This window comes from Papio anubis, chromosome 7 (genome assembly GCF_008728515.1).
Source record: "Papio anubis isolate 15944 chromosome 7, Panubis1.0, whole genome shotgun sequence".
In the NCBI taxonomy this organism is placed as follows: Eukaryota; Metazoa; Chordata; class Mammalia; order Primates; family Cercopithecidae; genus Papio; species Papio anubis.
Genome location: NC_044982.1, coordinates 99557866 through 99572130, shown reverse-complemented (window position 1 = coordinate 99572130; position 14265 = coordinate 99557866). Strand labels below are relative to the sequence as shown.

The following is a 14265-nucleotide window of genomic DNA, read 5'->3' as shown; positions in this document are numbered from 1 at the left end:
GTGTGAATTGCAAGGGGGCAGAGGAGAGGGCGGAGTTGGAGGCTGAGAGACCTCCTCCCTCTTCCCTCACCCCTTCTTCCCAGGAGCCTTTGCTCCACAAAAGATCCGGATTCCATGTCTTATTCTCCAACTGGCACACTTTTGCCTCGCCTCTCTTCTAGCCAGTAACATACTTCACCGTGTTAATTCCTACCCATGGGTCTGTGCCCATGCTGCTTCTTTGCCATCCTTCTGGTAAACTCCTATTCAGCCTCCAGAACCCTGATCAGGTGGCCCTGCTTTGAGAAGCCAACGGGGCACAGACTTCCTGTCCAGCCACACCTGTCAGAGTTCAGCATGGATTCTGAGGGTCAGGTCTGTCCCCCAGCTAGACTGTGAGACCCTGAGACCAGGAAGTGTGTACTACTCTGCCCAGGGTGGTGGTGAGCCTGGGGGATCTACCCTCCTGAAACCTTCCCGCACTGTCCAGGGAGAAGAAGGCTGGCTTGGCAGAGAGGAAGAAGGGAAGGGATGGGGAGGACGAGATGGGCCCAAAGAAGCCCTCCCTCCCTTCTCCCAGTCCTGCTGGAGTGCCCAGAGCAGGACCACATGGAGGGCACAAAAGGGATGCCAGATTTCTCAAGGGCTGAGTTTCTGGAGTAGCTGATGGAGGGGGCTTGAAGCAAGACCCCAGCCCAGAGCTGAGCCCTGCTGGGTGCCCCAGGCTGAAGGCAAGCTCCAGCACCCAGGTTCTGCTTTCTCAGCCTGGGATGGTTTTCCTTGTAGTGTGGGTGGTACCCTTGGATGAAGGTAAGGGCTGGGGCAGAAGCAGGTCTGTTAGGTCCTTTTCTCTCTCAAACTGGCCCCATTGGAGCACTCACACCCATTTTACAAAGGACATCAAGAATGTTTATTCCCGGAGGCTGCCACCTACACAACACAGAGAAGTCTAGGGGACCCAGGGAGCATAGGAGATGCTGGCTGATGTGCAGGCAGTGGGTAGAAGAGCCTCATAGGTGGTGACTGGCAGCTAAGTTGTCTCCTAGGAGTGCTCAGGTTCACCCCCAGGCTCTAGCCCCACTCTGAGCCTGTTTTTCTCCAGTGTGGCTAAGACCCCAGGCAGAGGCAGAACTTCTGCAGCCAGAACCTGGCTTGGATGCCCACTTTGTTTGTAGCTTCTCCTTCTCCATTCTCAGGCAGACCCCCTGGGATGAAGGGGAGGGAAGGGATGGAGGCACCTTGAGGCCAAGCCAGCAGGTGGGGGTGCTGCTTGCTCGCTTTTGTGTCCCTAGTTAGGTCAGCACCAGCTCCTCTGGAGCCCCGGGACAGTCTGTGGAGCCTGCAGGGAGACAGCCAAGAGCAGTGGGTCACTGCCCTGTCCTGCTGTAGCCTCTCAGGTACCATTTTCTTTTCTGGATGGGGTGGACATTAAAGGCAACTGGGCATAGCCTCACCTTTCTCTTTCCTGGCACCCTAACATCCTCTCTTGCCACATCGCTCAGCCTCTTGCCCCAGACCCAGCTATTTCCAAGCTCTGGCCTCCAAGGAAGTTAAATAACAATAATAAGAACAGTAACAATGACCAGCAAGGACCTCAGTTTCTCCACTTGCTAGTTGCGTGATCTTGAAGAACCAGAACTTCTCCGAGCCTTAGTTTGCTCATCTATCAAAAAGAGGGCAGTAATTCTACCTGCCTTGTAGAGATCTTGGGAAGGTTAGATGTGAAAGCCATGAGCAAGGGCTTGGTGCATTCTGCAGAGGAGGAAAAGTATTAGTTGATGGAAAAAAGGAGGGGAGGGTGGGTCTCGTCTGAGTTGAGCAATTGAATACAGCCAGACCTGTCAGCTACACTTCTATAGATGAGGAAATCAAGGCACAGTCTCTGGGATGAAGAGATCCTCAAAGTCACACAGCCAGCAGGCACAGTCACAAAGCCAAGTGTGCCCCCAGGTCTCCTTCCATGCCCTTGTGTCTTCACATGTTTCTGTGTCTGTCCTGGATGCACGTTGTCTGACTCTAAGAAGCTCTCCTGCCAACCCGTGTGCCCACTGCACCTCAGGCAGGAGGGGTGGAAGCCCTCATTTCTTGATGTTTGCTTTTTGCCTCTTTGCTGGTAGCATCTGATTCTGAGAGCTGGGCCCCCACTGGGAGAACCTCCCTGTCATCCCCACAGACCAAGCCAAGCCCATACTCACCTGCTCCTCACCTGCCCTGGGAGCCTAGGGTACCAAGGGTACCGAGGAAGCCATGGGTAGCGGGGACACCATGGGTACTGAGGGTACTGAGGGTCCTGAGGGCTTGAAGGTGGGGTCTTCAGGGATGTAGACAGTGCTGTTCCCTTCAGGCATCTGCAGAGAGAGGATGCAACTCCGAGGGCCCTGTCCCAGGCCAGGCAAGGGTGTCCCTGGTGACTAGAACCTCCTGGAGCTGCAAATGGTGTGTGGCGAGCGCCACCTTGTGATCGCCATGCGGATCACATGCCACGGAAAGCAGGGTGGTCCTTCAACACAGGTGTCCTGCCCCTACCCTATATTAGGCACTATCCTGGGTGCTGGGGCATGGCAAGGATAAGACAGGGTCCTTGCCCCATGAGAGTAATGGTGAGGCATTCCAGTGAAATGCCCAGTGACAGTAAGAGTTGTAAGTGCACACCAGAGGCTTATAACCCAGCCTGGGGGATGCTGAGAAGTTGTGCTGAACCCACTTTTAAAAGATGAGTAGGAGTAAGGGGCAGAGGCAGTAAAAGGCAGTATGGCAAGCTCTGTAAACTGCAGACAGGTCCGAAAGTGGGGTGGGGAAGGTGCAGGGAAGGCCAGAAGTGGGTAGAGAGGTAGAGTGCAGGCAGGGCAGGTCAGCCCTGCCCTTGCCTCATCCGTGGTCCTAGGGAACACTGGTCCAATCCCCATCCTTTGAGAAGCCACCTCACTCCCAAGGTAAACCACTCAGGGCCTCAGGGACTGCCTGATAGTGTTCCTTCTATTGGCATGGAATTTCATTATTCCCAACCAGGTACAGCCAGCCCTCCATACCCATGGGTTTTGTATCAGCAGGTTACACCTATCACAGGTTGAAAATATTCAGAAAAAGCAACAAGAAAAAATGACAATACAACAATAAAAAATAATACAAATAAAAAACAATACAGTATTTACATTGCGTTAGGTAGTATAAGTAATCTAGAGATTACTTAAAATATGTGGGAGGATACATGTAGGCTTGTATGTAAATACTATGCCATTTTATATCAGGGACTTGAGCATCCCAGCAAGGGATCCTGCAACCAATTCCCTGAGGTTACTGGGGGATGTCTGTACTGCTCAAGGTATATAGAGCTGAGAGGTGTGAACTTGCAATAAATTACAAAGATCCAAACAGAACCAAGAGGGAACTTCTACATGGGGGAATTGATAACATTTCTGACTTATTTCATTAGCATAAGATCTGTGTGCTTTCTAATTGTGGTGTCTAAAATAGTTTAAGTTCTGACTTTATTAAATATAGAATAGAAATAATTATCCTGTGAGAAAAGAAAGTTTATTAGGAATGTAATAACACAGAACAATTCTTATGATAGAGCAGTAAGGAGAAAGAGACGGATACTAAATTGGGTGAATAATACAATCTCAACCATGTAAGAAAAATCTATGCAGAGAAAAAAAGATAGAAAGGAAATAGATCAGAAAACGTTAATATTGCTTGACATAGGGTGATGGGATTTCTATGTTTCTCTATTTCCAGATTTTCTTTAATGAGCACCTAGTCATTTTTAATTAAAACATTTTTAAAGAGTTAATTTAAGAGACATTCGTTATATGCATGAAGTTATAGTAGATATTAGTTAAAATTACCCTTAAAACTTCTGGTATGGTTTTAAAAATACAGAGCTAAGTGAAAGGCATTATGGGTGGCCCCTTGTCCCAGGAGCCACAGACACAGGCCAGTCCTCACCCTGTCATGAGGGGACAGTGTAGGAAGCATGAGGGGAGTCCTGCCATCCTGCATCATCCAATGGCAAGTGGGCACCTCCAATCATGATTCATGGGGAGAGGTCTGCCTGAAGTCACAGAAAGCCCAGATTGTGGCATTTTAAGGAAACTGAGTTCTGTGACATTCCACCACTTTCATATCTAGAACAATGTTCCTCAAGCTGCTCAAAGTGGTGGGATGCTGCAGAATTCAGTTTCTTTCTTTCTTTCTTTTTTTCTTTTTTTCTTTTTTTTTGGAGATGGAGTCTCGCTCTGTCATCCAGGCTGGAGGGCAGTGGCGCGATCTCAGCTCACTGTAACCTCTGCCCCCTGGGGTTCAAGTGATTCTCCTGCCTCAGCCTCCTGAGTAGCTGGGATTACAGGCAGGAGACACTGAGCCCAGCTAATTTTTTGTATTTTTAGTACAGATAGGGTTCTGCCATGTTGGCCAGGCTGTTCTCGAACTCCTGACCTCAGGTGATCTGCCCACCTTGGCCTCCCAAAGTGCTGGGATTATAGGCATGAGCCACTGCGCACAGTCCAGAACTCAGTTTCTGTATCGGAATCACCTGGGAGCTTGTCACTTGCAGAGTCCTGGTCCCTACTGAATCAGAACCTCTGGGGTGGTGCCTGGGAAGGTCTCCAGGTGGTTCTTATGGAGACTGAAGCTGAGCACTGCACTGTGATTCCTAACCCAGGCTGGGTGTTAGAATCCCCAAGAAAGCTTTAAAAAATTCTAACATCTAGACCCTACCCCAGAGCAGTTAAATCCAAGTCTCTGTGGGCTGGGGCCTGGGCTTTGGAATGCTGTCAAAGCTCCCTAGGTGATTCCAGTGTGCATCTTAGCGCTGAAAACCACTGCTCAAATACAGTGGTGCTTAGACTTGTTTGTCATCAGAATCACCCGGGGGCTTGTTAAACCAGAGTGCTGGACCCACTCCCTTGTTTTGGAATCAAGATGTCTGAGGAACTTAAGACTTTGCACTTCTCTCTCTCTCTCTCTCTCTCTCTCTCTATCTTGCTCTATTGCCCAGGTTGGAGTGCAGTGGCACCATCATGGCTCACTTTAGCCTCCACCTCCCGGGCTCAAGTGATCCTCCCGCCTCAGCCTCCAGAGTAGCTGGGACTACAGACGCATGCCACCACGTCTAAGTTTTCTATTATTTTTTATAGAGAAGGGGTCTCCCTATGTTGCCCAGGCTAGTCTCAAACCCCTAGGCTCAAGCTGTCCTCCTACTTCAGCCTTCCAGTGTAGGAATTACAGTTGTGAGCTACTGCACCCGTGAGAATTTGCACTTCTAACCAGTCTGCAGGTGATGCTGATGGTGCCGGGCACCATACCATGGGGACCACTGCTCTAGAATAAAGCTGACTGAGTCTTTAGGGACAAGAGTAAACTCCAGCTGCAGCTTCTGTCACCCCCGCTAGGGTGTGCAGAAAGAGAGGTACACACCACCCACTCCGAGCCCTGGGGTCTAGAGGGAAAAGTCTTCAACCTCCATGAGATACAGCCTCCCCCGATGAAGAAGTAGGGTAATGCAGGCTCTGACCCCCACCCCCGGCATCTGGGTCTGCAGGCCCCAGCCCAGCTGATGCAGGTGGAGGCGGGGAGGGAACGCAGCTGCACTCCTTCGGAGGGACAAATCCCTCAGAACTCACCTCCCAGTAGACTGCATCCTCAAAGCAGTTCTCATCTGAAGGTTGTCCCCAGAATGGTAATCTCAAAATAAGCCCTACAGAAAGTTGGAGATTATAGGATGTCAGGAAATGCCTTCCCTCTGCTCACCCCAGCCATTTCCCTCAGCTGGGAAAATCCTCCTAGGGCCCTTGGGCTGAAGTCCAAATTGCCTCAGTCCTGTAGCTAGAAGTGCAGAGATTAGGGATTCCTGGAGGCTCCAGGCTGACCTGTGCTGCACGCCCTTTGGTTCCCCACCCAGGGAGCCCCACAGCAGTCCCCCCTTCTCTGGCTCAGCCATTCCTGCTCACCCACAATGATGCCACCCATCAGGGCCATGGCCAGGGTCACCAAGAGACCATAAATCTGGAACTTTCCCTGTGTTCTTGCAGTCCAGTCCCTCTTGAAATCTTGAAAGTCAAAGGAATGGACAAGCCTGGGGTGGAGACAGGGGGCAGGTCAGGGCCCCATGGAGAAGCCAAGTAACCGCTTGCTGCTACCCCAAAAATGTGAGCGGGTACCATGGGCCCCAGACTTCCCACCACAACATGGGGACACCAGACATACCAGTTGGCCTCTAATGGGAAGGGACAGAGTTTGGGGAGAGAGGCACATGAAACAATTGGTCCAGAGTGGGGAAGGAAAGGGAGAAAGAGGCAGTTGGGTCCCAGAGGAATAGCAGGAAGAAGGGATGGGAGAAGGAAGGGGGAAGCTCTGTCCCACTGCGCCTCCTCCACATTTACCCTTCTTTTCCATAGACTTCAAGGCTGGCGGAGGCCGCTGTCACAGCACCCACGATGCCGCCTATGATGCCAGGAATGCCATGCAGATTGTTAATGCCACATGTGTCCTGGATGTGCAGCCGGGACTCCAGGAATGGCTGGAAAGGGGAGGTGGGTGCTGCTCAGGCCAGGGGCTGCATCAAGGTTGTGGGGAGGTGGGGATTCCAGAGGCCCTCAAATACACAGAGACCCAGGATTCTCTAGCCCTCAGTCCCCTTCCTAGGAACCCTCAGCTCACTGTCAGGAACACAAAGACCTCAGCATTCTCCAGCCCCCAGCCCCTTGCCTGGGACACTTACGGTCAGGTATACAAAACCCAGGGTCGAGATGATGCCACAGATGAAGCCGATGATGAGGGCGCCGTAAGGCATGAGCATCATCTCAGCAGCGGTACCCACGGCCACCCCTCCTGCGAGCGTGGCATTCTGGATGTGCACCTGGGCAGGGCAGGCAGAGCAGGCAGGAACTCAGTCCTCTCCCTGGAGCACCAGGCCTGGAGGAGCTCACTCGCTGGCTGTGCGAGGGTGTATCCTGGGCCCTGGGAGCCAGGGATGGCTGGGAGTTCACCTCAGCAAGCCAGGAGCGTGCAGAGGACTTCAGCCCCTACCCAGGCTTGCTACAGCTGCTCCCTGTGTCTCTCTGCACATGCCACCCATCCCACCTAGCAGGTCTGGGCATTTTCCACGTGCTGGTGCACCTGCCAGTGAGCCCTGACAACAATCACACACTTGTTTTATGTGTACCATGTATACCTGTGTGCCCAGACTAGCGTGTCTGAATGTTCTTGCCATGGATGCAAGTCCACGTCAAGTGCCTATGGGGTCTAGCCATACACACGTACTGGCTGCTGCTGTCTGAACGCTAATCTGCACCGGGTGCCGTGCTGCTGGCTGTGGAGGTCAGCTCTTTCCATCTCTACAAGTCTGCAAGGTGAGGACAGTTATCTTGCAACATTTGCAGATGAGGAAACTGAGGTGAGGGGGGTTAAATGACTTGTCCAAGACCACAGAGCTAGCAAGACGCAGAAAGGTGTCTTGATCCAGGCTGTATGGCCCCAGAGTCCCTGTCCTTGATCCTATTCCATGTCACTCCCTGCAAGTGGGTATGGATACACACAGGTGTACCAATCTGTGTCTGATTCCCTTCCCCAGGTGCCTGAGTCCCCACCTCTCTGCATGGTGACAGTGTCACCAAATAATTGATACTCCTGACAATGTCTCAGCACACATATGCCATGTCAAGACGCTTGTGTCAGATTATAAGACAGGTTGGGTGGAGTGGCTCACGCCTGTAATCACAGCACTTTGGGAGGCTGAGATGGGTGGATCATTTGAGGTCAGGAATTTGAGACCAGCCTGACCAGTATGGTGAAACCCCTCTCTACTAAAAATACAAAAATTAGCTAAATTATCTGGGCATGGTGGCCTGAGCCTGTAGTCTCAGCTAGCTGGGAAACTGAAACAGGAGAATTGCTTAAACCTGGGAGGCAGAGGTTGCTGTGAGCTTAGATAGTGCCACTGCACTCCAGCCTGGGTGACAGGGCAAGACTCCATCTCAAAAAAAAAAAAAAAAAAAAATTATGAGGTAAACAATGTCCTTGCTCTGGGTGCTGCTGAAAACTGGCCATGTTCTCAAAACAAATCATTTCTCCCCCAGCCTCATCTGCAAGATGGGTGTGATGATCCCCTCAGAGCTGTTGGCAGGGCATGGTGATCAGTGCCCTCCAGGCCCAGGCAGTCAGAGCCACACCCCCAATGCCCTCATGCTCACCATGTCCAGCTTGCCCTTCTTGTGCAGGGCACTGGATACTGCCACCGAGGTAAGCACACAGGCTGCCAAGGAGCAGTAGGTGTTGATGGCGGCTCGGTGCTGGCTGTCCCCATGGTAGGATATGGCTGAGTTGAAGCTGGGCCAGTACATCCAAAGGAAGAGTGTGCCTGGTCAGACCAGACAGGCCCGATGGGCCCGGGAGGAGAGGCATTAGATAGAGCCCCACAGCTCAGGCAGGCATCCTGTCCTTTAGCTCTAGAGGTGACCCCACACCCAGCTGTTTCCACCTCTGCAGCTTTAGTCATGCAGGGGCTTTTTCTGGAAGGCCCTCCCTGCCTTCCTCACCCCCCACTTAGCCTTCCACACCACTCCAGGAAGTCTACCCTGACCCCCATTTCTGGGCTAAATGCCTGCACCCTGTTCCCACAGCGCCAGGAGGGAGAATCTTTTCTCTACTGTAGGGAGATCCTCCAGGTGGCACTGCTGTCTATTCCACTACACTGTGAGGAGCTCCTGGAGGGCAGGGCTGGGTTTTGAGAGACCAGAATGGGTGTGGTCAGTGTCTTCTCTGGAATGAATGGACACAGAAGTGGAAATGCACATCTTGCCCTAGCCCAGGGGATGGAGTGAGCAGCTCCTGGTTACCACTGTGTCTGTCTTGGGGCATTCTAGGGGAAATACAGGATGAGTGACCAACTTCTTTCAGCTCCATGGGGAAGAGGGACAGACATATGGGATTCTAGAAGTATCTACAGGCAAACTCTGTCTGCCCTTCCCCCAAAGAGAACTGGCAGCCACCCACCATACCATGTGGGGATCAGGTCTGATCATGGTGGCCTTCACCCATCATGGCTGCCTTCACCCATCATGGCCGCCTTCACCCATCATGGTGGCTCTCGGTTATCATGGCAGTTCTCACCAATCATGGCAAAGAGGTCCGACTGGTACGCAGAACTCTGTCTCTCCTTGCTCTGCTCTAGGTTGCGTCGGTAGAGGATCCGGGTCACTGTGAGCCCAAAGTAGGCGCCAAATGTGTGGATGGTCATGGAGCCCCCTGCATCCTTCACCTGGGGTGCAAGGGACCTGTCAGACTCTGGCACCTTCTCTCCCTCCCTCCTCATAGCCATCCCTATCCTGCCACACACACACGCCCAGAGCTCCAGCCTTCTCGGACTCTTCAGGGTGCAGGATGGAGCCTGGGGCCCTCACAGACCAATCGGCTGGTAATGGGGAGAAGGTAGGGATTCCCATCAGCAAAATGCCAGGGTGTCCTCACCCAGCAGATTTGGTTGTTCCCAGATAGGGAAACCCAGGCCTGGAGAGGGACTTGCTCATACCACTGGAGGAGGTAAGGCAGAGGCAGAACTGAGGGAAACGCCCTACCTGCTTTGTCACCCACTGGTTTCCACCTCTGTGCCTCTCATTTGACAAGCTCTGCATTTACACCACCTGCTAGTGCCATAGCAGGGCTGCTATCAGGATTCATGCAGGCGACTTGCCCCTGGCGAGGGCCTGGTGCTTAACAGGTGCCCGATTAATGTTGGTCCCACTCACACTCACCTCCCCTTCTCTTTAACCTCCTCCTTCCTGCCCACTCAGAACTAATCTCAGATGAATAGAATCACAGACTCACTCCTTCACTTTAGACGGGGGAAACCCAGCCAGAGAGGTAAGTGTGTTATCCAAGGTCATAGAGCTGGTTGTTGACAGCGCTGGGATTCTCAACTCCCAGCCTAGCGGATGCCTCTACTAGCTGTGTGACCTTAGGTGAGCCCCTTAATCTCTCTGAGACTCAGCTTTCTCATCTATAAAATGGGGGTAAGCCAGGCACAGTGGTGGTTCATGCCTGTAATCCCAGCATTTTGGGAGGCCAAGGCGGGCGGATCACCTGAGGTCACGAGTTCGAGACCAGCCCAGCCAACATGGCAAAACCCCGTCTCTACTAAAAATACAAAAATCAGCTGAGCATGGTGGTGCACACCAGTAATCCCAGATACTCGGGAGGCCAAGGCATGAGAATCGCTTGGACTCGGGAGGCAGAGGTTGCAGTGAGCTGAGATCATGCCACTGCACTCCAGAGCGAGACTCTATCTCGGGAACAAAAAAAAAAAAAAAAAAAAAAAAAGAGAGAGAGTATGCATACTGAGGTTCAGTAATGCAAAGGACTGAGAGATGACCCTTGGAGGCAAAGGGAACAGCAAGTGCAAAGGCCTTGAGGTGGGACCAAGCTTTGTGCCTGAAGAGCAGACAGCAAGCTATGACAAAGCATGGGAAGATGGGGAGAGAGTAGACAATAAGATGGGGAGAGAGTAGACAATATGTGGAGAGAAAAGGTGGTGCCAGAACAGGAAGGGCCTTATAGCAAGTTTGGATTTTCCGCTGAATGAAATGTTAAAACTACTGAGAGATTTTCATTGGGTGAATGGTCTTCTATGCATTATTCATTTATTTGTTTATTTATTTATTTTTTTTTGACGGAGTTTTGCTCTTGTTGCCCAGGCTGGAGTGCAATGGCGTGATCTCGGCTTACCACAACCTCTGCCTCCTGGGTTCAACTGATTCTCCTGCCTTAGCCTCCTGAGTAGCTGGGATTACAGGCAGGCGCCACCACACCCAGCTAATTTTTGTGTTTTAAGTAGAGACAGGGTTTCCTCATGTTGGCCAGGCTGGTCTTGAACTCCTGACCTCAGGTGATCTGCTCGCCTTGGCCTCCCAAAGTGCTGGGATTACAGGCATGAGCCACCGCGCTTGGCCTAATTTTGTATTTTTAGTAGAGACAGGGTTTCTCCATGTTGGTCAGGCTGGTCTCGAACTCTCGACCTCAGGTGATCCACCTGCCTCGGCCTCCCAAAATGCTGGGATTACAGGTATGAGCCACGGTGCCTGGCCTCTTCTCTATGCATTATTTATAGGCCACTCTGGCTGCTGGAGATGATTTTCCTTAGGGGCAAGGAAGAATGCAGCCAGGGAGATGAGTCAGGAGGAAGAGATACGGTAGCTTGGACTAATCTGGTAGCTGAAAAAAATTACAAAATGAATGACTGAATTTAGGGTGACCTAAATCACCCCCTGCCAAGGACGGGGAGTTCCAGACAGAGTCCAAATATAGAAGAGGAGGGTGCTAAGAAAAGGGTGCAGTTTCTACATGAGTTCCCCTACTGTCCAAAAGCACTAAGGAGGCTTCTGAGATAGAGTCAAAGGTCTAAAGTGCCTCTTATCTGAGCCACTGAATTGACCTCCCCCAGGAAGCAGCACTCCTGTCATGGCCCATGTGAATGAGAGCTCTGGTGCTGTGTCGTACACACCATGGTCACTTTGGCCATTCACCTGGGATCCTGCCCTACAGATTTGCCCCCTCAATACACTGGATGCCTTTTCTTGGCAGAGCAATCTGGAAATGTGGTGTGTGTGCAAGAGTATGTGCAGGGATATCCTATTCATTCCATCTGATGTTGAGAAAGAAAGGAGGGGGAAAAAACAACATTCAAGGAAGCCCTGCTCTGCCCAGGTGCTGGATTGATCTGCTAGAAGGACGATGATATCTGCCTGTCTGGTACCCACTTTAGAGATGAGAAAACTGAGTGACGTTCAGGAGATTGAGTGACTCGCCAGGCTGGCATGTCTCCCCAGCTGTATATTTCTCCATACCCTGTCCCCCCAAAGCATCCCCACCACCTCATCCCCATTCTGAGCCCTGCTCACCTTTAGCAGGTTAAGGAGAATGAACTCATTCACAGCGAAGAGGGTCACTTGGAAGAAAGTCATGATGAGCAGCTGAATGGGGCTGACTTTACCCAGAACTGCCCCAAAGGCCACGCAGACAGAGGCCACGCAGAAGTCAGCGTTGATGAGACTGTGGGGAGACAGGCCAGTGGAGAAGCTGGGGCAACAGCAAAAAGTGGCACTGGAAGCCCTGGACTTTGGTCATATGTGGATTTCGGCTTGTGGCTGAACCTTTCTGAGCCTCAGTTTCATCATCTACACTAATGGGCACCTAACATTTACAGCTACTCCAAGAATGAAAAGAAACCACACATGAGACAAAACCAGTACAGCAGCACACACTAGATGCCCCCTCCCATGCAGCCCTATCTCAGGCCCCCACTGCTTGCAGACAGCTTGGGCTCAGGGTGCCATGTGGTCTCGCTGCTATTGTTGAGCATGCCCCATATTTTGGGGTCCTGCCTTGCCCTGTAACTTCTACCTGCTTTTCCAGAACCTCCTCTTGCTGCCTCCTCTTTCAGGAAGCCTTCCTGTTTCCTCCAACCAGATGCAGGTTCTGCTTCCAGATCCTTATCTCTCACTCTGCACACACCTCTTCTGCTGGTGACCAGGGCCTTGCTTGAGTTTGAACTGTTGGGACCTTTCCTTTACCTTGCCCATGAGAGAGGATCTGTGTCCAGGGAAGAAACAGAGGCTTTTCTGCAAGAAGGAGGGAGCTGGGGTGGTACTGGATGGAAGGAGGGAGCAGGAAGGCCAGCAGGGAGGATGGAGGCAAAGGGGCAGGTACACAGGTCCTGCTCAAGCCTGGACCCTGAACACCCTGCCAGCCCAGCAGAGGGCTGATGAAGAGGCAGACAGCTGAGTGGACATTGTGTAGACCCTGGTTCCATCCATGTGCCCACTTTGCCCAAGCCTGGCCTCCTTGTCCCCTGCCAGCAGCAAAGCTGTCCTCTGGATTCCAAGGCAAGACCCTCAGTGTGGCTGTTAGGCTGGGAGAGTTGCTGATGGGGTGGGTGTAGGGATAAAAGGGGCTACTTCCTCATGACTGTCACATCTAGAGGGGACTCCCTTCCCCTTCCATGCTCAGGGTTGTGTGTGTGAGAGAGAGAATGGGGTGAGGAGCGAGAATGAAACTAATTGTAGGGCCAGTTAGTGGAATGGGGGTGGGGTCCCTCCCAGTCCCTCCCAGTCCCTCCCAATACAGAGTGTTCACTGAACTGTCCACTCCACTATTGCCTCATTCACCACTGTGTCCCCAGGGCCTAGTAGGGCCTGGCTAAATGAGCTATGGCAGTTCCTAAGTGCTAGGCTCTAGGGTATCTACTAAGTACTATATATGCTCCCCTGTGCCATCCCTGAGCCATACAAGACAGGCACTGTCATTAGCCACATCATTCAGATGGGACATGGAGAATTAGAGAGGCTGAGTTATTTGCCCAAGATCCCATAACTGCAGCTGGAAGATTCATCTTGATAGAAGTGACGGTTAGAAAGGAGAGAGAGAGGCCGGGCACCGGTGGCTCATGCCTGTAATCCCAACACTTTGGGAGGCCAAGGCGGGTGGATCATGAGGTCAGGAGTTCAAGGCCATCCTGGCCAACATGGTGAAACCCCATCTCTACTAAAAATACAAAAATTAGCCAGGCTTGGTGGCAGGCACCTGTAATCCTAGCTACTCAGGAGGCTGAGAATTGTTTGAACCCGGGAAGTGGAGGTTGCAGCGAGCCAAGATCATGCCACTGCATTCCAGCCTGGGAGACAGAGTGAGATTCAATCTCAAAAACAAAAAACAAAACAAAACAAAGCAAAAAAACAAGGAGAGAGAGAGAACAGAAAGGCCCATCCCTTGGGCTATCAGCATCTGGGAGATGGAGATCCAGATGCCACATATCTCAGGAGGGCCAAGGAGGCTTGGGCAGGGCTGGCAGAGGGGCACTTTCTACAGTGACAGGTGGAACTTGGAAGACTCTTCAGCAGGGACAGGACAGAAGCCGGCGGGGGCGGGGGGTCCACATCTCTGGATCCACAAGGTCAGGTCTGGGGACTACATGCTCATCCCAGCCTTGGGCACCAGAAATCAGCTCCAAGTCAGGTGCTGAAAAATCAGTCTCCTGAGAGCCAATTTGTCCAAACTCAGATTTTTCAAGTGACCAACTTGCTGAACAGCTGGTTCACCACAAACCTGTTAACTCACGGTTTGTAATAATTCCCTTTGAATTTTTTTTTTAGATTAAAAACATTCATTTAGCCATAGCTATTTTGCTGTGGTGGCCAATGATATATATTACAGGTGTTTTTATACTTTGGATCTATGGCTTTGGGAATGATAACTTCTTGTGCATTTTGAACTTCAGGGTGATATGATATGTGT

The 14265-nt window shown here is 51.6% G+C and overlaps 1 protein-coding gene across 3 annotated transcripts in view; it reads right to left on the bottom strand.

The window, feature by feature from the left end:
- Nucleotides 1-14265, bottom strand: part of RHCG (Rh family C glycoprotein) — a 41371-nt gene that overhangs the window by 15858 nt on the left and 11248 nt on the right. The window contains exons 3-12 of one of the 3 annotated variants that reach the window (XR_001904568.3): nt 11874-12024; nt 9091-9238; nt 8172-8338; nt 6701-6838; nt 6363-6499; nt 5931-6055; nt 5604-5677; nt 2175-2327; nt 1434-1969; nt 866-1318 (exon numbers count right to left, since the gene is read on the bottom strand). Coding sequence is in view for 2 of the 3 variants with exons in the window: in XM_009210907.3 (XP_009209171.1) it covers nt 2199-2327; nt 5604-5677; nt 5931-6055; nt 6363-6499; nt 6701-6838; nt 8172-8338; nt 9091-9238; nt 11874-12024 (1069 nt within the window). In the remaining variant the exon portion in view is untranslated. Of the gene's footprint in view, nt 1-865; nt 1319-1433; nt 1970-2174; nt 2328-5603; nt 5678-5930; nt 6056-6362; nt 6500-6700; nt 6839-8171; nt 8339-9090; nt 9239-11873; nt 12025-14265 lie in introns of those variants that run through there. The other 2 variants (XM_003901366.3, XM_009210907.3) reach the window with 2 other exon arrangements.